This window comes from Chelonoidis abingdonii, chromosome 8 (assembly GCF_003597395.2).
Source record: "Chelonoidis abingdonii isolate Lonesome George chromosome 8, CheloAbing_2.0, whole genome shotgun sequence".
Taxonomy (NCBI): domain Eukaryota; kingdom Metazoa; phylum Chordata; order Testudines; family Testudinidae; genus Chelonoidis; species Chelonoidis abingdonii.
The window spans coordinates 25,152,713-25,178,734 of NC_133776.1; the positions used below are offsets into that span (position 1 = coordinate 25,152,713).

The following is a 26,022-nucleotide window of genomic DNA, read 5'->3' on the forward strand; positions in this document are numbered from 1 at the left end:
CACAGAGTTTGTGGTATCATCATTTAGAAGATTGCTTCATGAAGTACAACTTTTTATCATCTGTAAGGAAAATTACTGTGCCTCTAAATTGTATCAAAGTCACACACTGCATACTACAATTAAGTAATAAGTATATGCTTTGACAGCCTTTGCTTCTGTCCTAAATATCTGAGCCTACACAACATGACATGGAAAGCAGAGTGTTTAAGTGTGAAAAAAGGGAATCATATCATACTGTCTTTTGCTCTTTGTTACCTAGTTACCATGTAAGTTTGATGTACTGCACAGTTACTATTTTTGCAGCTATACAGGATTTACATGTTTAGCACATATACAATTATTTGTTATTGTTTTAATACATGAATGAGGACCATCCAGCTACAATAATCATTTACTATGAACTTCATGGTTACACTTGTACATGTAGTGTGCATAAAGTGTGATGACACACTTACTTATGATGGGCACCTATACATTTAATAAAGAATATGCCACAGTGAAGAATTAATTATACTATAGTTAGACGTTAAAACCTACTTATACAAAGCACAGCATATATTATACGTTTTCAATTTGAAACAACTATATAGAACCTGGCCATACAAACCTTCCCATTGACAGCAATCAGATTACTCATGTGAATAAGCATTACAGGATAAGACCTTAATGCGAGAAAATTATATAGGATTCATTTCATTCAGACAATGTATGGAAAGCTGACCTAAATTGCATGGAGGGGAATGCTAGCACTCCTGAAAAAGAGATTTGGTAAACATAGCCAGGGCATTTGCCTTTCTATCTTGCTATTTTACCAGGTGAATAATCTGTATCAGGTGCAAATATTCAACACAAAAATCACATTTGAAACTTATATAAGTATTTACAACTTAGTAGTGACCTGACAAACTCTATAACAAACAATTGGGACGGGTGGAAGAACAAGAGGACAAGGGTTACACTAATAAGATCACCCATCCGACATAGGTAATTGCATATCTTTTGGTTCACCATAAAGCTGTTTTCAAAAAAAGAGTTGGCCTCTGTGGCATGAATGGTCTTTGTGCTTGATGTGTTGCTATAGCACCTTGTACAATGGGGCCTGTAGATACCACCACAATTTCAATACATAAATAAAAAGTATTCTTTATTTTTAACTCACTTCTTGTGGGCATCGTGAAAGAAGTGATTCTTCAGTAGGGACTAGAAACATTTTAACGCTCTTAAATACTTTTAACATTCCAACCCTTTGAGCGACTTCAAGCAGCTACAAAGAGTCCTGTGGCACCTTATAGACTAACAGACGTTTTGGAGCATGAGCTTTCACCCATGAAAGCTCATGCTCCAAAGCTCCTGTTAGTCTATAAGGTGCCACAGAACTCTTTGCTGCTTTTACAGATCCAGACTAACATGGCTACCCCTCTGATACTTCAAGCAGCTACTGTTTTTAAGAAAATTAGCCAGTGGGAGAAATGCTGCAATCTTTTCCTCAATAAGTTGGCCTGAATCATTCTGTGCACTAGTTTTCCCATCTTTAAATGGTAGTGCTACTTTTGAAGACCTCCTTGTCTACTTACAGCATAATATTTAATATGAAATTATCTGTATGCCGGGATAGGTGCCTGCTTATTGTCTCTCTGTAGAATGTCAATATTTTATATTAATAATTCTGAAAGAACTATGCCACTTAGAGCAAGCTGTGGGTGTGTGTGTTCACTCTGGGAGGTTTGGAACAGGTGCCCCTGGGGTGGAAGGGATTTCTCCTGCTGCATTCCTATGTGCGCCTTCTCTTGGCCGGAGCTGCCTGCAGAGCAGACTCCATCTTGGCCACGAGGGCGCTAAAGTTACACGTGCATCCTGTATTAGCAGTGATCATGTGAATTGCACTGAGCTCTGATAGGTCCATATTTTGGTCAGAGAAATGGCAAAGACAGAAAAATGGTATGAAAAATTATGGGATGGAATAAGCCTAATGAGTTGGAGAAAGTGGCATTGTGGAAACTTGATCCCTAGTTAAATAACACAGTGGTTAAAATGCCAGCAGTTGTCTGTAGCCTTCTCCACCCTTTTGTACTCTCCATTATTATTACTGGCAGAAATGCAATGGTACAACGTTTTACAGAAAATGTCCAAAGTAGATCCTAAAGGAACCATGTTTCAGCTCTGTTGCAACTGGAGCATTTTCTAACATGGTTTGGCAGGCACCAAATGGTGTTAGAACTGTCAACAAAAACACAGGTTCTAGCCAGACAGTGACAGGGGCTAGAACATGGTATTAAAAGTGATTTAACACCATTTACCTGCTCCTGTGAACACTACAAGGGATAGTGCTTACTACTGATTATAGTCCACTCACTTCAGCAGAACAGAGCCCAGTCATAAGTGTTTTCAGAACTAAGCCTTGTGTTAGAAAGTGATTTAGTTAGAACTGTGTTCAAATTCAGGACTGCCCAGAGGATTCAGGGGACCTGGGGTCTTTGGCGGTGGGGGGCCCCCGCCACCGAATTGCTGCTGAAGACCCGGCATTTCGGCGGCGGGTCCTGGGGCGGAAGGACCCCCTGCTGCCGAAGTGCCACTGAAGACCCACCCTGGGACCCCGCCGCCAAAGTGCCGGAAGGACCCCCGCCGTGGGTCTTCGGGGCACTTCGGCTGCGAGTCCCGGAGAGGAAGGACCCCTCGCTGCCGAATTGCCGGTGATGACCCAGAGCAGAAGCAGCTCCAGGGGCCCGGGTCCCGTGAGAGTTTTCTGAGGGCCCCGGAGCAAGTGAAGGACCCCAAAAAACTCTTGTGGGTTCCCCTGTGGGGCCCGGGGCAAATTGCCTTCTTGCCCCCCCGGGCAGCCCTGTTTAAATTACATTTCTTAAATTGGTCTTTAGCCCACTTTAGACAGTGTTCAAAACTAAAGTTACAGCTGGTCTCTGTGAAGAGCTTCTTTTGACCCCTCCTGCATTCTTTACAGGATAGTCATGCATTTTTACAAATCTATCAACAGCATGTAGTACAGTATAATACACACACTTTTATTTCTTTTTAGCAATACGCTAGCTATTAATACCCAAATAAAGGACTACATAAAAATGAAATCTGCCACTGAATTTAACATACAAGTGCCTAATTATTAAATTACTGAACATGTCTGCTTCCAAGAGCGTCTCTTGAGATTAAAGTGTTGTAATGGACACTGGCAAGGTTGAGACCAAATCTGCCAACACCGGATAGCAAGAAAACCCACATGCACATAGTGGGAATGAGTGAATTGGTATTCTTCAGGCAAGTTGATTCATTTGTTACTATGTCGTTGATCTGCCATGGGTTAGTAGGAAGGTCAGTCCTGCCTATGTGCACTGGAGTTGGTACAGCATTCAATACATCGCTGTGATTCTGTGAATGAGTATTATGAAATTAATACAATTTTAATAATTTTTTTAGTGTCAGGTCACTAAGCTTGCCTGTACCTTCACTGAGACTTAGGACAGAGGTTCCCAAACTGTTTTTGTGGAGTCTTCTTTGGAGGTTCATGTCCCATGCATGCCCCCCTCCCAGGGACAGGGCAAATGGAACCCGTGGGTGCTTGGGGCAGGAGGGTGTGCCCAGTACCACAGGGGTAGTGCCTAGTACTCATGGGTGGGTAGGAGCTGTGTCCAGTACCCATGGGGGGCAGGACAGGGTGCCCAGTACTCACAAGGAAGCAGGAACGTTGCCTGGTACCCATGGGGGCAGTAGGATATGCCCCATTCTTACAGGGGCCTGCAAAGGAGCAGGTGCTTAGAACCCCTGGGAAGCAGGAGGGGTGCCTGGTATGTATAGGGCTGGGAGAGGGAGGGGTGCCTTGTACCCAGAAGGGGTGGGGACAGGGATGCCCGATACCCACAGGAGTTGGTGGCAGGAGGGCTGCCTGGTACCCAGAAGGGTCTGGGACAGGACAGATGCCTGATACATACAGGTGGCAGAGAGAGGAGGGGTGCCCAGTACTCATGAGGGGCACCCAATACCCACAGGGGCAGAAGGGAGGGTTGCCTGGTACCCATTGGGTATGTGGGTGATGCTCATCAGGCAGCACTCAGGGAAGCCTTCCACTCCCTGCAGCAGTCAGGCTGCCAAGACCCGGCCTCCCTCGCTCCCCCTGTGCAGGGGAACATGGCCGCGCTGAAGGGCTGGGGTGAGGAAGGAAGTGGAACGCTGCATCCCAAGACACAGCCCCGTCCTGACCCTTGTCCTTTAGCAGAGCCACATCCACTTCCCCCACCTAGGCGCTGTCTAGCAGGGGAAGTGGCTGGGGCTGTGTGCCCTGGGGTCACAGTCAGGAGGGGGCTCTGTCCAGCAGGTCAGTACTGTGGGTGGAGCCTTCAGCCAGCTGCTCACAGAGCCCCTGCCGGCCTCCCCAGCAGACTAGGGTATCTGCCGCTTGGCAGCTGTGGCAGTAGGGGAGTGAGACAGGCAGGGAACCTATGCCTGGAAGCTGAGACTGCCCACACAGAGCCCATCCACTTCCCCTGCCAGCCATAGCCATACCTCTCTGCTGACCCTGGCCTTTCAGCGCAGCCCATCAGGTCCTCTTGCTCCCCTAATAACCTCGTCGTGCCCCCCAGGAGGAAGTCCCACACAGTTTGGGAACCTTAACATTTGATAGGAGTCTTAATTGTAAAGACTGTAGAGGGTAAACACAATATGGCCAAAAGTATTTCAAAGAGAAGTAACACCCAAAATCCTCATCAAACCACAAAATCTAGAAGTAAAGTGGGTCTTCCCCAGCCCTCACCCTTTTGCAAGAAAAACCTCTGTTTGTGTTTTTAAAATTTTATACAGAACGTGGAGCTGGGAAATGATCTGTAGAAAACCTGTGTTTATTTCTTAAATGTTGAGATGGCAAGCCATTTGCAAGTATTTAAACTAAATGTAAACCATCTAATATAATTTGCTGATATCATTGCCATGTAAATGGTACAATGCTTTATGTACCAGTATGGATGGAGGCTAATGATCTTAGTGAACTAATTACTAATATAAGAAGTCTTTTAAATGTAGAATATTTATATTAATGGGGAATTAGTTAATCGGTTACTCACAGCGCTCAAACAACTCCTTCATCCAGCTCAGGAAAACAAGAATCATCTCTTCAAAAAATTGTAGCAAAAATCAACAACTTCTTTAATAACTGTTTAAGCTAAAGACTCTCCAAGAATTCTTCAATTTTAAAACACTGTTTTGAGAACTCAAAAAACCTTTATAAAAAGAACAGGAGTGTCTGGATTTTTTGAAAGTGAAATTTCATTGAAACTCCAACGAAACTAAAGAAATCTCAGAAATGGACTGAATAAAAAGAAAGATTCAGAACTCTAAATTTAAAGATGTTCTGAAACTCTCTTCCCGAATACAAAGGAAATAGAACTGGCAAGAAAGAATGTACGTATGTGTTAACAAACTGCATATTCATAAGATGAAGAGACACCTAAGAACATGGCATGGAGCCAAAAAAAGGATGACAGCAACCAACTTTGATACTAAACAAGCCCTAAATAGGTGATTTCTCCTAAAATTCCATGAAATTAGGAAGGAGAAGTGTATAAAACTCTGAAGTGAGCATCCCTCATACATATATATACACACACCCCCTCTGCTACCCTGCTCACACAGCAAGCACTCCACAACTCATCCTGTACCTCTCTACAAACAAGCTACCAAAGACAACTAAGACAACTCAAAAAGAAGCCAACCCAAGGAAAACTTCCCCAAGACTTTAACATGAATTAGTGAGATCAAGTTAACTAAGTTACTTAACTAGGGATTAGATTTTAAAGCTCTTGTAATGATTTTATTGGTATACAAAAATGCTGTTGTAAATTAAAATTCCAACCATTTCTCCTGTTAATCACCAAATCATGAGACTCATTTATTTCTGGAGAGGAAACAGGGGCTAAATGTTTGTAAATAGAGAAATAATGGGATTTAACAGGATTTAAGATTCTTAATATTTGTTAATTGGCGTTTCTTATGACAGGTTCTTAAATGACATCTTCTGAATAACTCATTTAAATATTGTCTTCGAGTTCATCGGATTTAGTTAAGGTTATTTACTTTGTCCAATTACAAACAGTCTGATTATTAATAATAACCAACAAGATTCACCTGTCCTTAAACAAAGTATTTTGCCCATCTATAAACAGTTTAGTTATCTAATTAGACAGTAAAACTGGATTCACAATAATTTGGGGAAGCAGTATACTTTGGTTTGAATTTAACACATGAAGAACGCCTTCCCAGATGCAGTTCACTCAAGTAATAATCTCTGTTAAAAGCACTCCACGGAGAAACATGCAGGAGAGATTTAATGAAAAGAAGCATTGCATATCATTTGTGTTGTTTTGTTTAATGTTGTCTTTTCCCTTTTTTTAATAGCAAAATAGCCATAGTTAATAAATGTGATTATTTTGCTTGGTTTTAAACATAGAGTCCCTATGATATATAAATGAGCCTCTGTGACTAAAATAGTGGGAGTCACATCCATGAATTGGCAATAAGAGAAACAGTAAGAGCTCTCCTCCCATTTCCTGTTTCTCTAAACTAAATATTTTAGGGTTTTTTTAAATAAAATTACTTGGCATGATTTAAAATTAATCCTCTCTACCCCACAAGTCTGAAAATCCTTACATATGGCAGGTCTATGAGCTTAAAATGTCACCTGCTATATTGCATATATATTATATATATATATATATACACATACACACACCCCCCTCTACCTCGATATAACACGAATTCAGATATAACACAGTAAAGCAGTGCTCCGGGGAGGTGCAGCTGTGCACTCCGGTGTATCAAAGCAAGTTCAATATAATGTAGTTTCACCTATAACGCAGTAAGATTTTTTGGTTTTTGTATCTTCTTGAAACTTCAACAGAAAAGTTAAATTTAGAGGCTCTTTTACCCCAAGAACAAACGATGTGTTTCTTGACAAGAAAATGACAGAGGAAGAATGATCTTGAGTAGAGAAGGCTGACATTTTTCTGGTCTGAATTTGTTTTGGAAATAATTTTTTTCTAAACAAAAATTTTGAAGTTTTCTAGTCCTATGAAAAAACAAAATTGCGTGTGGTTTTTTTCATTTCTTTCAGAAATGTTCACTGAATACACTGACCATTTCCAGGCACCTCTAATTCTGGATTTAGTGTAGCTGGACTAGGTGTCACAAGATCTGGATTCAGTTCCCAGTTTTGCCTCAGATTTCCTGTGTGACCATGGGCAAGTCACTTACTTCTCTGTGCCTCAGTTCTCCATTTGAAAAACAGGGCTATTAATACTTACTTTCTCCTTTGCCCACTTGTCCAGTTATACTACACTTGGGGAAAGGGACGGTCTCTTACTAGTTTGTACGGTGCTTATCACAGTAGGGCTCTCATCCCAAACAATAAAAAAGTTAAAAAAGAAAATCAGTTTTATTAATTTGTGGGCAACCCAATGCATCTGTTATGCAGGGGGGAAATCCAAATGGAAACAGACTTCAATGTCAACGCTTCAAATAGATTATTATTATAACTGAGTTAATTTTTTTCAAAAACAATGACAAATATCTTGAGTGTCTTTCTAACTAATCTTTATACCACTACAGTCTAAGTGCAAGTTACTGTTGAGATATGCATGTATGTCTCAAATACAGGTAAGAGAACAACAGACTTATTTATATACTCTGTGAATTAGAGATTCTCTTCTGAATATAGATAACCCCATGAACTATACTATCTATACTATAAATCGTGCCCCACCGAGGAAAGACGTACTAGAGGAGAAAAACTCAAATGTTTAGACGTATGGAGATTAGCATGAATGTTGGAAATGTTTCATCTGCGCTAACCTGAAGGGCAAAGTCTCTGTTGGTTGTTTACTTTAGAAAGGGCCATTTGCTCCAGGGTAAATTCACAGTACTGCAGTGCAGATATGATAATATGTGCTTGCTCCAATACTCCAGATCCACAGCTAGCTTTCGAATAAAATCTAATCAGAATTAATACGGTAGATCTTGGCTTAAAATTAATCCTTGTATATCTAAACAAAAGTTCCAAAAGATTTCTCAGGACCCCCTTCACCATGATGCATACACAAATTTAGTCAAATAATATTAGCTCAAGGGGAAGATGGAGAAAATTTCTCTATTTATGTTTTTTAAATTTGCAAATATATGTAAAATTGTATATTTTTTTCTGCATTCCTCTACTCCATCTTGTCGATGTTGCTTATCTTCATAGGCTCCATTCCTGCAAGGAGAACCATGTGAGTGCAATGGGATGCCTTGTGGGCCCAGGGTACTGGCCACACAGTTCTCACTGCATGATCAAGGCCTTGGATTGTAAGGCAAGGATTGTATCTCCCTGTGTGTTTGTACAACACTTAACTCAATGGGGTCCTGAGAGGAGTGGTCTCTTTGGGTGCTATAATATAAATAGTAATTCATTCATCTTTATTGTTTATTTTTCTGATGTGTAAGATGCAACTCCTACACCATCTCTAGGTGCATTTAAAAACATTGAAACACCACCTATGCTTATTAAGAACTAAGCTAGACAGTAGGGAGAGGCTCACACTGCATCCTCTGACTCAACCCCCTCAGGGTTTGATAGGGTGACCAGATGTCCCAGTTTTATAGGGACAGTCCTGATTTTGGGAGTTTTTTCTTATATAGGCACCTGTCATGGTATAATTCCCAAATCTGGACCTTAGCGTCCAAAATCTGGGTACCAGCATGAATCCTCTAAGCTTAATTACCAGCTTAGAACCTGTAGCGCTGCCACCGCTGCACCAACCAGGAAGCCAGTGCTGGTTCACTTGGTCCCCCAAACTTCCCTGGGGACCCCAAGACCGGATCCCCTGTATCTTAAACAAGGAGGTAAACTCTTTCCTCACTAGTGCAACTCCTAGCTTCCCTCCACTGGGTTCCCTAGAGATCACTGTTGCTTCAAACTCCATGCAACACATACACAGAGAAAAGTCAGATTTCTCCTCCCTTTCCTCTTCTTCTTTCCCCCTCCTGGATCGCCGGAGAGAGAGGATCCACGCAACCTTGGCAGGTTTTTAGTCCCACCTCCTCTTTTCCTCCGCAGATTTCTTGCCCGGGGTACACTACGGAGATAAACATGGGGGCAAGTTTTCCCTCCCCGACCCCAGGCTTTCTTTTTCCACCAATTACCTGGTTTCTTACACAAGATTAACCAAAGATCAATTAGATTCTAAAAAAAAAAAAAAAAAAACTGTTAATAAAAGTAGGACCACTAAAATGGTCTTGTATCAAAGATTGAAATTTTTACAGGCGTATGTTCGCTTATAAAACAATTGGAACAAACAGCCTTATCCAGAAAAAAAGAAGAAATTTAAAATATTTCCAGCAACTACACATTTGCAGAAAAAAAAAAAAACATACGAAAAAAACAAATAAAAGGCCTATCTGTCTTCTACCTTGTACTTACGAGATTGGAAACAGAAGATTAGAGAGCCTGTAGAGACGGTGGTGACCCTCAGAGCCTAGTAGACACACACACCAGAAAAGGACCCACACCCAAGACTCCTCCACCCAGGAGTGAAAGTATCTTGTCTCCCTGATTGGTCCTCTGGTCAGGTGTTTGGTTCCCTGTTTGTTAACCCTTTCCAGGTGAAAGAGACATTAACCCTTAGCTATCTGTTTATGACACCACCCATTAACCCCCACCCCCGTCCCGATTTTTTACACTTGCTATCTGGTCACCCTAGTGTTTGAGGATGTCTGAAATGGATCCAGATCTGAAGTTTGCAACGTGAGCTCATAATTGGACCAGGCTCAGAATATTTTCAAACTTGGGAAAAGTTCCAGATCCAGATTTCATGGCCTGGATCCTTCTCTAGTTGAAGAGTTGATACGAGCCTATAAGAGAACCCCAGATCCAAAAGGCGCCTGAATTTTGGGGGCTTGAAATCCAGTCCTGAATCCACCTCCACATTTCCTGATTCCAAATGTCCCCCCCAGGGGCTCGCTCACTCTCTCTTTTCTGTTGCAAAGCTCAAGGAAACCTTTTTCTAGAGAAATTGTTTTCCCAAAACCAATAATTCAGTTTTGTTTTGCTGCTGTATGTACAATCTGTTCCAGCAACATAATATTCACAAGCAACCCCACAATAGCAAACTAGAAATGTGATGGAGGAAAAACTACATTGCTTAGGAAAGCTAGCTCAGTTCCAAATTTTGAAGGGGTTATTCTGAACAGTGAAATAAAATATTTAAAAAATTCTGAACAGTGCTTTGACAGTGTATATTTTTAAAGATGAACAATGCCCATAAATAAAATATCCCTGGATAGGCATACTGTAATCAAACAGCATGCACAAATCCTAGAGCAATGAAAACAAATACCAAACCTAAGTAACTTCCCTCTCTAAGTAGTATGTGTTAGAGAAGTGCACCCCAGCTAATTAGACAAAATTGAAAAAAATTTTCAAAGTGCAATGCATGTAAATAAAGGAGCAAAGAGGTAACTGGGGAAACAAACAACAGATGAAAAAGTCACAAAAGAAAATTACATGCGGTCAAAAGATAAAACAATTAGCTTAAAGAACTTGTAAGCTGAGCTAATAGCCTTCAAGAATCAAAATGCATGTAAGCAAAAGGAGAAGTGCTTATTTGCTGCACTTTATTTTAAGGAGCCTACTGGCCACATTTTCAAACACAGATGCCTAAAGATAGGTGCCTCAGCACAAACATAGGTATCTATCTATATGGCCTGATTTTTAGAGGTTTATGAAGCTCCAATTGACTTCAGCTAGTCTCTGATATCCATATGATCAACATGAATTTAGGTTCCTAACAGACATCAATGTTTCAAAATTTGGCCCCAATAAATTTTTTATCATATTTGCAGCAGGGGAGATTTTTAAAGGCATAAATGGTGTTTAAATGTCAAACTCCCACTGACATGCAGTGGGAATTAGGCACTTACCCACATTTGTGCTATTGAAAACTTCCTCCAGCATCTTCATTGTTGTTAATGTGAAATTAAATCAATATTTTCTCCCACTCAGGCAGAGAGAAAACCGACAGACTAAGAAAGGGGAATGAGAGTTATGAAAATTAACTCCTGGTAAACAAAGAACACATTTTTGTTAGATATGATAATGGGAAAATTCTGTGCTACCTTGAACTGATATAACCCGATTAAGTCAAAGATGAGAGCAAACTTTGGCCCAATACATACAGTACATGTACTCACATACAGAGTACACATTCCCATGCCAAGATTTTTAAAAACATAGGAGCCTAAAGCTCCAAAATTCATGTTTGGGCACCAAGTAAGTAACCTGATTTTCAAACATGCTTTCTGCTGGGTGCTCCGGACCTTTGAAAAATTAGGTCACTTAGGCTTTGCCTATAGTAGCATTTTTGTTAGTCAAACTTTTGTCAGTCAGAAGTGTGAAAAAACCACATTCCTGACCGACATAAGTTTCACCAACAAAAGTGCTGGTGAGGACATCTCCTGCCAACATAGCTACCACCGCTCATTCGGTGTGATTTACTTATGCTGGCAGGAGAGCTGTCTCCTGCCAGCAAAGAGCGGCTACACGGGAGACCTTACAGCTGTGCTGTTGTAAGGTCTGTAATGTAGACAAAGCCTTATTTAGGACTGAAAGGAAAGATGTTGGAGCCTGATTTTAGGCACCTCTTTTTCCAATTTTTTGGAACGATGCATTCCTCTTAGGTACTCACTATAGCTGTGGGGCCATGCCCTGAATATGGGAAGCCTGCAGTTACTTAAAGTTAGGCACAGATGCTGAATAGCTGCGCTTTCTTTCCAATTAATAACAGCCTCCATCTACCCTGTCCATCAAACTGAGTTTCAGAACTGTTATTAAAGATCGTCTGGCTACACCAGTTTCTACCTGGTCTGATGCTCCCTGATTCTTTGGGGGAAGCTCAAGCTAGTATCACCACAAAGCTCTCAGTTAGCTCAAAGCAGCACTTACTCCACAGCACACAACACTAGAAAATGGGCAACAATCATCACGCTAGCTGTTCCTGGAGTAACGAGGCCCCCATAACATGGGGAAGAGGGGATGCTTGCAGCAGCAAGTTTGACAGCATTATGTGAACTGTAAGTATGCAATCTGTTCCTTTCCTGAGTGGCATCGCCAGCAGTTTTGCAAGTTGTGCAGCATGGGCATACAAAGCCATTAATTATTTCTAGAATCTTGAAGCATTAATTCCCATGTGAACAGCTGTAGGATACGTTGGCCTTATCTTGTGATAACACACAATGCAACAAGTTTCACCTCTGTGCTGTCAGAGAAGTGCATATAGCCCCCATCACTGCATCCCAGGAGGGAAACAACATTTGTTTTGAAGTACAAACTGCACAAAAGTTGGCTTGGGCTATTATAAGCAGTGAAGCACAATGCTACAGGCTAGGTTAGTATAAACATTGCTCCCAACAGAAAATAAAATGCTCATTTGGTGTTTCAAACAATGCATGTCAGGTTAAGGATGATTTACAACCTCAGTGAGCAGCCCTGTTTCTAAGAGAGAAAATACTGGAGAAAAAAATAAAATAAATTAAAAAACTAATTTACTTCTTTTTAAACAATTAACCTCTGTTGAGTATCTTCCTCTTTTCTCTACATTTCCTTATGCTTCCTTCAGTAGAAGAAAGTTATACTTAAAGTAAGCCCCAACTTTTGAAAATTGCCCCCATAACACCATGAAAGAAACTAATGCTGCATCAGTCTGGCACTTACAAACAAAGGGCCCAATCCTGCAAACCTTACTCATCAGCATAGTCTTTACTCACTTGACTTCATTGGACTGCAGGCATGAGCAAGGACTAGTCACATAAGTAAGAGCTGGTAGGATCTGGCCCATATGGCCAAATTCCGCTCCCCATTACGCTTGTGTAAATTTGAGTATTTCCATTGAAGTCAATGGAGTTATTCCAGATTTGCACCAGAGTACTGTAACTAAGCTGAATTGGGCCTTAAAAATCAGGGTGGAGATGGAGAGCAATTTAAAATTGAAGAAAAATCTAAGAATATTGATGAAATTTATGGATACAATTTCAGGCACATTTGGGCATTGTAAAAAACAAACCAAAAAAACAAAAAACAGAACAAGGTCATTTCAACTAACCTTGTTGCAAGAAGACTAAAGACCACCCTTGGATGCAACATCACCTCTGACCTTGTCTCCTGGTTTCAGCATTCATTAAAGAATCACCTATTTTCGGTGACTGCATCATATATACTAATAAATACATTTTTTTTCTGTTTCAAAACTTTAAAGACGGGGTGACTGGTGACCCTATCTTTGGGCTTGCCTACACAGGGAAAGTTATTTTGTATTAAAGGAGGTATAAATTGAAAGCAGGATAACTATTCTTGATTAACTCTATAAATGCTCTTATTAAGAGTGCCTTATTCTGAATTATCAATTTATTTCCAAAGCGAATTAAACTAAATCAGAATAAAGCACTCTGATTCCAGAATCGGAGTGTCCACAGATGAAGTTAACCAGGAATAATTAATCAGGAATAACTCCATATGTAGGCAAGCCCTTTGATTCACTACATTTAAGTCATTGTTTGTATATTTTCCATCAACCAAGGGCTAGGATGTGCTCCAAGCTGCTTTGTTTTTATGTGTAAAAGTTTTTCAGGTTCAATGAAAACTTAAATTTGGAGGACAAAAACTAGAGGAGCAGGAAAATCATGCCATTAAAGAGGGCCTACGAAGTTAAAATGAAAGCTGAGTCCACCTGAGAGTTATGTGCTCAGTGCCACCCTCATGAGATGAGGAACAAGTAGCTTATAACAAAAGTTTTAACTTTTTAAAAGTTTTGCATCCCCTCAGGGATACATTGGAACTTCTGGTTCATTGAAGATATCCTGAAGTTCATCAATCAGTGACAGCAAAGGTAACCAGAAGTCTTACTGAACAGCTTCAGTGACCCAGAAATACGAGCACATTTCAAGAAGAGGAATAATAATAACTTTTTCCTTGATAGTCAGAAGTTATTCCTGTGCTAGAAACCTCCAACGTCAGTCTAGCAGAGCATTTGTCATGTAAAATGGGTTGATTCTGTTTCAATCTTATCTTTGGAACTACTTATGGGCCAAATTGTGACTCATTTTTATGGAAGCACATAGGTAAATGGAGAATGTCTAAGGGCAATGCACAATTTCGTGACTGCACAGCTCACCTTTCAGAACACAGGCTATTGGCTAAATGCCAGAATTTGGCTCTGTGTAAGCAAGACAACCAGGATTTTCACCTTTTTAACCCCTCCTAATTCACTCAAAATAAAATAACCACCATGAAACACGTTTTGCAGATGGATCAGCTGTGGCATTTGGTCAGTGCACACTGGTGCTGGAAGTTCAGCAAATGGGCTTGTTTTTGCTTTATGTATATTTGTGTGCAAAACTGAATAGTTTCACTGCAAATTTGATCCTAGAGTGAAATGATGTCATTTTTACCAGTATCACCTTAATTTGCAAAATCTTACCCAAAGTCAAAATCACAGATGTGACCTGGGATCATTTCAAGAGAAAAAGGTCACCCTTTCCTCATCATGAATAGACTTCCATGGCAAAACGTGTCTCTGACTGTGGAAACTGCCTGTTGTGAAAGGTTTCTGTTGTACCCTTTGGTGAGCTGGATTAATTCCTCTTTTTACCATGGTTACATGGTTAGGTGTGTCTAATTATTTCTTTCCTTAGAAGATGGACTAGTCATTGTGTTCACAGTCCTCAGAAAGGGAAGTTAGATAAAAACTAAAATATTCTTGCTGGAAGGTTGCAATGTAACCTTGCTTTATTTCTTACAATTCAGAACAGCAGCATGCAAGAACCCAAAAAGAGGCTGCTCCCTAAGGCAGGGAGGCACAGTTCACCCCACATTGCTTTAAGTTGGCTCTTTCCAGAGTGACCCTGATCATGCCAAGTATCAGAGGGGTAGCCGTGTTAGTCTGGATCTGTAAAAGCAGCAGAGAATCCTGTGGCACCTTATAGACTAACAGACGTTTTGGAGCGTGAGCTTTCGTGGGTGAATACCCACTTCGTCAGACGCAGGTATTCACCCACGAAAGCTCACGCTCCAAAACGTCTGTTAGTCTATAAGGTGCCACAGGATTCTCTGCTGCTTTTCCTGATCATGCCGACCTCCCTACACAACCTCCTAGCCTGCAAGCAGGACCTGAAGAACCCCCCCCCTTTTTCCCACACACTGTCAAAGTGATAGCTTGCCTTTCCAACACAGTCATCTTGTTGGGGTTTGCCTCAAACTTTTCCTAAAACTAATAGGCAGTTTCCACAGTTGGTGACTGTGACATTTTGCTCTGAACATCTATTCATGATGACAAAAGAGTGACATTTTCCACCAGAACTGAGATGGAGGGGAGAATTCTACTCACCCAAGTAAGTGCTACTCAAAGTGGCCTTTGAGTGGTTGCCCATCCACTTTAGATTGGATTTTGAAGCACTCCCAACGATCATGCCTTTTTTGAGCTTTAAACTGGTCCTTGCATTCGTCCATTTAAAAAACTGAGACAATAGCCAAACCAATACTGAACAAGACTTAGTCCTGTGACTGTCTTACTTCTTCCACTATAGGAGCTCTTTAACCCCTAACCCTTACAGTGAAAGAATTCTCCTCTGGTACTTGGTTATAGAGGTACTGGATTTTGTGGTACATATACCTGCTCCATGCCAGGCAAAACAACTGAAGAGTGACTCGGGATCTAGGGGTGGAGGGAATGAGAAGCATGGATCATGTACCAAGCTTGTGTGGGATGATTAATGGATTAACTGTTTCGCTCTTTCAGCAGTAACCGTGGAGATTATTCACCAATATCATGCTGTTTCAGGTTACCTGTTATATATGTTACCAAATGCCTCAGGCCCCAGATAGACACTGCTGATTCATTAGCAGCATGTGATACATGACAATTCATTGGAGAGAATGTGAGGTGGGAGATCCAGGAATTTAGAGAGACTACAGAATAATTAAGGAATATGTATTTCCTTTATCACCTTCCTCCTTTTATCTCTGCTCTGTCTCATTTTTTTCTCTATTTCCTTTTCTTTTTTACAGTAGAGAATAAAGCATACTTTTATCTTGGTGAGATTTTAGAAATTGTTAGAGGAGATTACTGGGTCTTTGGAAACTTTAGTAGACCTTAAACTAGACTCTGATACTGTTGTGAGTTTAAGCAGATAAGTTTATCTCTTAGAGAACAGCACAACAGAAACTGTTTAGAAAAGTCATTTAAGCTAACACTTGACATGGCAAAGATATCTGATATATCTATTATGGAAGCTGAAGAGGTACTAAAGTACAGGAGAATGCTTCGTCTGCAAACCTGAGAGCAAAAAACAATTGCCCACTCAATTTCAAAAACTTTCTTTACTGCCCTGTTCATGTCAGGGGCTATATATGGATCTTACTTACTCGACTGATTTAATTGCCCAGATCTGTGGATCCATGCCCAGTGGTACCCTTTTTACATTCCTTTTGTCAATAAGAGAGTGGCAGCCACTTGTTTCATTTTCAAAACCCAAAATTAGCTAATGCAGAACACTTGTCCCGGGCAGCTGCACTCATAAAAGAGCAATAAATTTAAATGTCTCTATAGTTTCATATGTTTTAAATGAACGAGAGCTTCTGCAAGCAGCTTTTCCTGATGTTTTCATAATTTCTTCCCATTTCTTCTTACCATGACAACATTTGCTCATGATGTGACTATCCGTATTGAGTAATGAGACAAATCCTCTACGCAATCCAAGTTCTATTTCTAGGCGAGGAGGTCTTTTTGTGAAAATGGAGTTTATTTTTTATTCCATATTGTACAGTAATTATGAGGGATTTTTCATATTTCCCTTTATTTTAAATCTCAACTATAGATTTCAGAGCACTTTACAAATCTGAGCTAATGATCTCAGTACCTCCCTGAGATATTTAAGTACCATTTTGTAGGTGGCATACCAAGACAAAGAGATTGTATTTTTCTCTCTCACTGATAACAAGTCCTGCCCCAAAAACATTAAAACTCCCACTGAATCTTCAGGGTTACTGCATAAGGTAGCCATAAATATCTGTGTATGCCAAGGACTTAATAATGATGTGACCAGCCCATCTCCTAACACGTTCACTTGGCAGAGTACTGACAGTGTTGTGACACACAAACCAGGCTGTTTGGTGTTACTGATCTACTATCACCATAGCAAGAATCAGCATTTTTACTGATGCTTCACAAAACTGATACTGTTCTGTTTAGTCCTGTGTTGACCCATCATTTCCAAGGACAGTTCACTGAATGCCACCAACTTTCCTAATGGCGTTGGTTTAGTGATAGCATCAGGGTGCAGAGTTTGTTATATGTATTGCACACTGTCTAGCCAGCGACTAAATTGGTTGGAAATATTCTGACGGAATGTTTGGGATTTTTTTGGTTGGAAAATGCTGATGTGTCCAAAGCAAAACAGCTGTCGACTGCATTGAAAATTCATTTACAAAACACAGACCTGAGCATTCTGATAAAACTGTAATAGAATATGCTGATTTTCATTTCAAAATTACTTTTAATTTCAATTTTTAAACATTTTACATTTACAATAGAAAATAAACTGAAAATCGGAATGAAACAATTTGATAAAGCCAAATAAAATTGTAATTGTTTTTTGTTTTGCTTTGCTGTTTTCATTCCATTCTGAGATGAATTTTAAAAAAAACAAAACAGAATTTACCACAAGACTTAAAATCCAGTTCCCAAATGGCTCTCCCAGCAACCCTCAAACAGGCCCAATCTCGTTCACCACAACATCCAGCATATCCTGCAAGCAGCTACAGTAGATATTTGAGTAGAGATGCAACACACTAAGCAGTACAACAGGACATAGAAAAGCTCATCACCCTGGCCTCTCTTCTGAGGTCACAAAGGGCCCTGGCTGCAGCAGGACTGTTGTGGTTCCGCTGTATGGAAAGATGTGCACTAAAATGGAGAGAGGCAGGAAAGGGGAATTTACTTGAGGTCAGGCAGGGAGGCTGAATCTCTCACAAGCCACAGAGTTCTGCATTGTGATGGCCTCACTGTGCATAGCCACAGAGAGAGTTTTGGATACAGTTAAAGACGGGGGCTCCACAATTACAGAAATTGTCTGGCTATGATCTACTGCAGGGGTCAGCAACCTTTCAGAAGTGGTGTGCTGAGTCTTCATTTATTCACGCTGATTTAAGGTTTCACATGCCAGTAATACATTTTAACGTTTTTAGAGGGTCTCTTTCTATAAGTCTATAATGTATAATTAAACTATTGTTGTATGTGAAGTAAATAAGATTTTTAAAATGTTTAAGAAGCTTCATTTAAAATTAAATTAAAATGCAGAGCCCAGAACCCGGGCAGTGTGAGTGCCACTGAAAATCAGCTCACGTGCCTCCTTTGGCACACGTGCCATAGGTTGCCTACCCCTGATTTACTGTGTAAATAGGATTGGAATCTGAATATAAGCTACTGGAGCTCTGGGGTTGCATTACAGGCCACAGATTAATTTTATTACCACTTAGAGGTTTTGAAGATTGGGCTGAGTATTCCCTTCTGGGCACAGATCATGATAGTAATTAGCATCTGGCACAGCTTAGAAATGATATAAATAATTACATGCAAAAAAAGACACCAAACACCCCAGGTTAAAAAATGTTAAGGTTGCAAGGTCAAGCACTCTAATTTAGTAAATACCAGAATTAAGGTTGAAATGAAGATCACAGAAACAAGTAGGTTTTCATTCATATGTTCCATCACTTGAGAAATATGGTTTGAAATGCTGCTATGACATATACTCGTATCATGCTGGGAAGGGAAAGACTGTAATGAGTGACAATTATTGTATGGGAAGGGGTTATACAGAGCTTTCATCTCTCTCTCTCTCACACACACACACAAACACACACACTTTCTTAAATTATGTGTCTACATTATTTTGTTATAAATCATTCATCCACATTACTGCATTTTAACACCTTTTTTCACCTTTGACCAACATCATAGCAGAGCTGGATTTCTAAGGAATCACATTTAATGCTTCATTCAACACACCTCTAGCAAAATTTGAGCACAAGCTCATGTGCTCTCTCTATGCTGTCTTCCTCACTTCTTCCAGATATCTAGTACTTCAGTTTCTCACCACAGAACTGTACTTGCAGCTAGAAAAATGAATTTGAACTCCTTAACTAACCTGGATCCTAATTTTTTTTTTCCTGCAGAATATTGGGATGAAATCCTGCTGGCATTATTCACATGAGCGGTCTCACTGAAGTCAAAGATATTATTTGCAAGACTCAAGACGTTAGGATTTGTCCAAAACATTGTACATGTTCTCACTGGTGAGTTTTAGTTTAAGGGATAAATATTCAAGATAGCGTATGAGGAATTAGTCTTTGTCATTATCGTACCTACAGGACCAGAATGTGCATAATACTTCTTGATTAATTATCAACTTTGTGTTTTTTTCATTTTTCAAATCAGGTGTAATAGAAATGTAACTAAACATACATTTTGCAAGACTAAATAAAGGCACAAATACACACAGATGTATCTAAAAATCCAGTGCCTCAGTTTCCCCATCTGTAAAATGGGATTAATGATAACTCCTTTGTGAGGTCTCTGAAGATGACCCATGGTGGTAGTGATTACATACATATTACATGTAATATAAAAACATATTGGGCTAGACCCTCAGCAGATATAAATAGATACAGCTCCATTTTGAGATATATGGATGAAAAATGATATAAAAAAGAGTTTATATTTATTGTGGGCCAGATCCCAAGGTGCTGTTGAAGTCAATTTATGTCAGCTGAGGATCTCTCCTAATATGTTATATTATATGTAATCATTCCCACCATTAGTCATACACAGAGATTGAAACCTTGAACCTTCAGCACCAAAAGAACAGATTTCTACTGTTTGACCTACAAGAGTAACTCCATTAACTGAAAGCTATATTAGGCTCATCTTCTCAGTGACCCAGCCACCAGAGAAGGGGCACATCACACTTACTGAGTGTGTTACAACCTCCTCCTGTCAGGGGAAGCTCATCTCAAATGTTTACGGTCCACAGGAATTCATATTCCCATGCAAGAGTCACTCTGTAAACACTTATAAATGTAGGTTCAAATTTTGCCCTGGCATAATTGGGCTTAACTCCAACTGAAGTCAAGATGGAATACTATATATAATAATTTAAACCTACTTACCAAGGCCCAGGCATGAAACTCTTAGTCCAGATTTCCCAAGATTTCTAGAACAAACAAGAAAATGATTTGAAGAGTGTAGTATCAGATCCCATTGGAACACATGAAATACTTCAAGAAGGAAAATAGCAGACTGAGAATACTGATATCTAGTTTTGATTAAACAAACTGCTTTCCAGCAGAAAGGCTATGTTCTCACCTCGAACATAAATTCATGCCCCCATAAAAATAAAACTAAACTCTTGGCTGGGATAATATTAGAAATGTGGTCATTTTGGAATGGGGAGTCTTCTGCCCAGGTGGATTTAGACTTGCTTGTAAAACAGCTTACCAGATGGATGATGAAGTGTGTGAAACTATTTTAACTTCCCGCTACTGCTTTACACTGCAAGTTGTTTTCTCCTATTCTATCCATGTTAGTGTTGCTGAAATGGAGCAAAAACAGTGGTTTGGTTAATGACAGCTGTACTGTGATCCCTAAAAACTCTCCCACGGTATTTTCTCTCTCTCTCTTTCAATTTAAAGATGGTACAACTTATAATTTAGAGCAGGTATTAGTTAACAAAATTTAATATAACACTATGCCAAAAATTTTAAACTTGGGTGCCCTACAGATAGGTTCAAGTGAAAGTCAGAAGGAACTTTGGGGATAAGCTCGGGGTACAAGCTCGGGGATACTTTGTCTCTGTGGAAGATCGTATAAGGCAGGTCCACCATAAAGGCCCTGAGCTTACTCACCCTCTGACCAAAGGTGATAGCCTGTTGTGTCCACCATGGTGCCTTATCCTACTTGATCTTTCAGCACAGGGGTGGCCAACCTGACCCCAAGAAGGAGCCAGAATTTACCAATGGACATTGCCAAAGAGTCACAGTAATACATCAGCAGCCCCCCATCAGCTCCCCCTCCCCATCCCTGCCGCTCCCAGCGCCTCCCACTCACCAGCAGCCCTGCCGCTCAGCGCCTTCCCCTTCCTCCCTGCAACTCCTGATCAGCTGTTTCATGGCGTGCAGGCGGCTCAGGGGCAAAGGGAGGGGACCGAGGGCCCGGCAGGCTCAGGGGAGGGGGCAGGAAGGGGTGGAGTGAGGACAGGGCTTGTGGCAGAGCCAGGGATTGAGCAGTGAGCACCCTAGGCACATTGGAAAGTTGACGCCTGTAGCTTCAGCCCCAGAGTTGGTACCTACACAAGGAGCCACCTATTACCTTCTGAAGAGCTGCATGTGGCTCTGGAGCCACAGGTTGGCCGCCCCTGTTTCAGAGGATCACTTCCCTGTGGTGTGGGGCAGACCTCGCTCTCCTCCTGTGTGTTTATATAATGAACAGTGGTCAGACTGTCCAGCTTGACCTGGATATGAGTGGACCGCATGAAAGGCTGGAATCTCTTGTGCACTTTGTGAGCTGTCCAAATCTCAAGAATGAAAGGTGCTGGTGCTGGCTCTGGCCAATGAGGCAAGGATTGAGGGGAGGGTCCCTGATCAGACAGGTGCCTCATGGAGAGCTCCATTAGATGCCCATGCAGTCTAAACTCCAGAGACTGGCCAGTGTGAGGGGGGAAGGAGAGCAGATCTCATGCTTCAGTGGAATGTGTGATTCCCTGACACAGTGCAGGCATCTTTCTCTGTGGGTCACTCACCAGGAAGACCCAAGGGGAGGCCGGGCAGGACTGGAAGCTTAGGATCTGGAGCATTTTAAATGACCCAAATGATGGGAGAACAACAGGTGGGGACTCCCTCAATCCCCGCCAACTAGCTTTAAGCAAACTACTAACTATCTACTAAAACGAATAAATGGATTACAATATGCTATGCGTAGAAGAGCTAAAGCTGGAAGCTATGGACACAAGAGTTCCATCCCTGACTGTGAGTGCTAGAAAGCAACATGAGGGGTCGTCAGTCCAGGTCACCCCTTCTGTCCCTTCTGAGAGCACAAGGAGGTGAAGAGTGCGGGCACAGAGCAATGGACGCTGCTACTGAAAAAATTCTGGTTCTGGGTGCACAGAGCACATGTGTATCCACTGTAGGACCAGCACTCAAAGAAGAATCACACTTTTCACAGTGATCACTAACTGTGTGTACTTCAATTTCTTGGTGCCTAACTTGAGACCCTGCAGTCTCATTTGCAGAAACAGTGAGCTCTCACAGCTGAAGTCAGTGGGAGCTGTGCTTTGAACATATAAAGTACTATATAATGCTAAATACTTTCAAAAATCAGGTCCTAAGTGTCTGAAATTGGACACCTAAAGTTAGTGGACACTTTTGACCTTAACCTCCATGCCTTGGCTCCGCATCTGTAAAATGGGGGTAATACAACCCTCTCATGTACCAGGGATATTGTGAAAATAAATGTATTAATGATTATAAAGCATAGAGCTGACTGAAAATTTTCTGAAAGTTTTCTGTGGGAAAATGCTGATTCAATAGAATTGATATCTTACTCAGATTTTTTCCACAATGACTGTGAGTTATGCAGCTGGTAATGAGCTATTTAAAGTAAAACAGGCTGAACAGCCTCCTCGCTTGCTTAGAGCAAAGTTTAGTTTCTGTGGGTCAAAACCTCAAGTCTATATTCGGGCCCTGGTCATTGCTTTCTTCAGGAAACTCCATGTGTATACAGCTTCACCTTCAAATTATTTGACTGGGATTGCAGGCTTTGCTCTGTTATAGAAGAAGCAAGGGGGTCAGCCCCATCCCAAACCCTCTACACTTATCTCAGGTAGCTGCAAAAGGGGATCTCACTCAGCCTGCAACACAGTTTCCCCTGTCTCCCTTGCAATGCAACTCCATTGAAGCCATGTTGCCATCTCCAGCCTGTGATTACCCCTGGAAACTCCACCTTTAAGGAGCTAAGGACAACACTTAATATAGCCTCAGGCTGTGTTAAGTTTTCTGAGTAATCCTTCAAGATTACAGACAGGGCAATGTCCACCTTACCAGCTTCATCTACTCCCTATAAGCAGGTCTGGAGATAGGAAGGAGGGTGCTGTAAAGTAGCTGATCCTGCCTTTATCCATGTGGGAAGGCGGAGACCTAGAGCTGGGCCCAGTTTTTCATCTGAAACTTTTTTGGCAAAAATTGTAGATTTTGCAACACCAAAACGTGAATTCATGACGGTTTCACCAAGTTGTGGTAAAACAAAACCTACAAAATATTTTGAAAAAAATAAAAACATTTCATTCTGACTTTTTCAAAACAAAATGTTTTGATCTTTTGCTTCACAATGACATTTTGTTTCAAAACTTCCTTTAATTTTATTGACAAATCAAAAAAATCATCAAATGATCAGAATCAAAACAAAATGTTTCATTTGACCCAAAACAAATTTTTCAACTTTTCAATTTGCCAAAATTTAAGAACAAGTTTTATTTTTGGTTTGATCCAAAACAATTTTTTTTTAAATTGTTGGTGAACTGAAAAAATCTGTAAGTCACTCAGCTCTAGACCCACGTGGAATGAACACTTGGCACGAGGAAGAGTGAAGAGAAAAAGCTAATGAGCATAGACACTATCAAAGCTGTTCTGTTGCTCAAGTGAATGTTAATGACACTTGTTCAGTGCTGGAAAAACTCCTGCACCTCAAGAAAAATGCATGTGTCACTGCTGAGAACTAACAGTAGTGACACCAGCACATGTCAAAAAATGGTACTGTCATCTTTTGTAGGAGCATTTTTTACTCTAAAAAGGTTGCCAAAAAAGGGTCCCGGGTTTTGATTTTGAAAATAAAGGTCACTTTGATTTTGGCAAAAAGTTTGTCACCAACTACATAAGAGTTATCGGACAGCATGATGGAAACTTCTCCTTTCCTCTCTTAGGAACAACTCAGAGGTACTGATCCTGCAAATCCTTTTTCAGGTAAGTAAGCAAGGTTAGGGCCCTCATTTCTCATCATTTAGGTTGGAGAAAAGATGGAAACCGTGGGGATAAGCATGATTATATGTTTACAAATACTTGATTTCAAAACAAACTGTATATGGCAAAAGTCTTTTTTTATTTTCCTTAGTACCTAGACCTCAACGCTTGATATCTTAAAAATGAAGGATGGAAGTTTTATAGCTTGACGAGTTTCACCGACTGATGACAGTGACTTTCATTTAAAACTCAGCACCTTGGAAGACAAGGCAACACTGCCAAGTATGCACAGGGTTGCCAGGTGTCTGGTCGGCGGCGCAGCAGGGCTAAGGCAGGCTCCCTGCCTGCCATGGCTCTGCGCGGCTCCCGGAAGCAGCAGCATGTCCCCCCTCCAGCTCCTATGCGTAGGGGCAGCCAAGGAGTTCCACATGCTGCCTCCACCCCAAGCACCGATTCCACTGCTCCCATTGGCCAGGAATGGCAGCCAATGGGAGCTACGGGGGCAGTGCCTGCAGACTTGGCCATGCCTCTGCATAGCAGCCAGAGAGGGGACAGGCCGCTGCTTCCGGGAGCTGTTTGAGGTAAGCACCATCCAGAGCCTGCACCCCGACCCCCTCCCATGCTCCAACCCCCTGCTCTGGCCCTGATCCCCTTCCTTCACCCCAAACCCCTGATCCCCAACCCCACCCCAGAGCTCACACCACTAGCTAGAGCCCTCACCCCCCCCACACCCCAACCCCTTGCGCCACAGCCCTAATCCCCCTCTCACGCTCTGAATCCTCAGCCCCAGCCTGGGGCTCCCTCCTGCACTCTGAACCCCTCATTTCTGGCCCCACCCTGGAACCTGCACCCCCTGGGGCACTCTTCTACACCCTAAAGCTGCTCATCCCCAGCCCCACCCGAGTCTGCACCCCCAGATGGCACCCTCACCCCCCTCACGCCAACTACCTGCCCAGCCCTGATCCCCCTCCTACCCTCCAAGGGCTGCATTGGTGGTTGCCAGGAGCCCAAGGTATGGAGCCAAGTTTGAATTTTTTTTTATACATAATAGTTGCCATTAAAAATCCTGCATTGCAAACTGTTAGCACACAAACTCAGGCCTCTTCACTTCTGGAGAGAAGACAGCTGTGGAAGAGATTTCAGTGTGCTGCAGGCCAGAGTTTGAGAGCTGCTAGTGTACATGAATTCTCCAATTTAGAAAACTTCTAAAGGATAGAAGATTTGTATTTGTACTAATCTTCTAGATTAGGAGGCTGCATGCCACCAGGAAGAAGCTACCCAGGGATTTCACCCTCTTGGAGCACAGAGGAAACACACAGATCACCAGTGGAACAGGGAACAAACATGGCCCTCCAGCAGGTTGCAGGAAGTAGTACTGTAGGAAGAGGACCTGAATGAGAAGACATAGACATAAATAAATTAAGAGGGACTGTTGAAGACCTTAATGGAGGTTTGGGACAGGGGGAAATATTTATTTCTTCTCACTTGTACTGAGCTGGTATCACAAATATATCTAAAACCATCCGGTCTTGAGATGGCAGAGTTGTCCTTTCATCAAATCACTACAGACCTGAAGGGCCTATAGCCTTCCCAACACAGGGGAAGCCAGAGATTTAAGACCAAAAGTTTACTGGACAGTCATCATGAAAAAAGAGAGGAAAGAAACCTAGAGGGGTAGGATAATTGAGATAAACTTTGTACATACAATCATGTAACTGGGATTTTCATCTGCAATTAGAACAGATTTTTAAGTGGATTAAAACTCAAAGGAAACAAATGTGGCCTTTCCATTCAGGGCCGGCTCTGGCTTTTTTGCCGCCCCAAGCAAAAAAAAATACCTGTGGGGCTGGAGCAGCTGGGGGGAGGGAAACAAACAAACAAAAAACCTGCCGCTGGCCAGAGCAGGGGTTGGGGTTACAAACAAACCTGCAGGCGGG

General features: G+C 41.5%; 1 protein-coding gene across 3 annotated transcripts in view; it reads right to left on the reverse strand.

Annotated features, from left to right (window-relative positions):
- Positions 1 to 26,022, reverse strand: part of KCNAB1 (potassium voltage-gated channel subfamily A regulatory beta subunit 1) — a 226,628-nt gene that overhangs the window by 59,764 nt on the left and 140,842 nt on the right. For all 3 annotated transcript variants that reach the window (XM_075068437.1, XM_075068438.1, XM_075068439.1), the window contains exon 2: positions 20,246 to 20,289. In XM_075068437.1, coding sequence (XP_074924538.1) covers positions 20,246 to 20,289 — 44 coding nt within the window. The remainder of the gene's footprint in view (positions 1 to 20,245; positions 20,290 to 26,022) is intronic.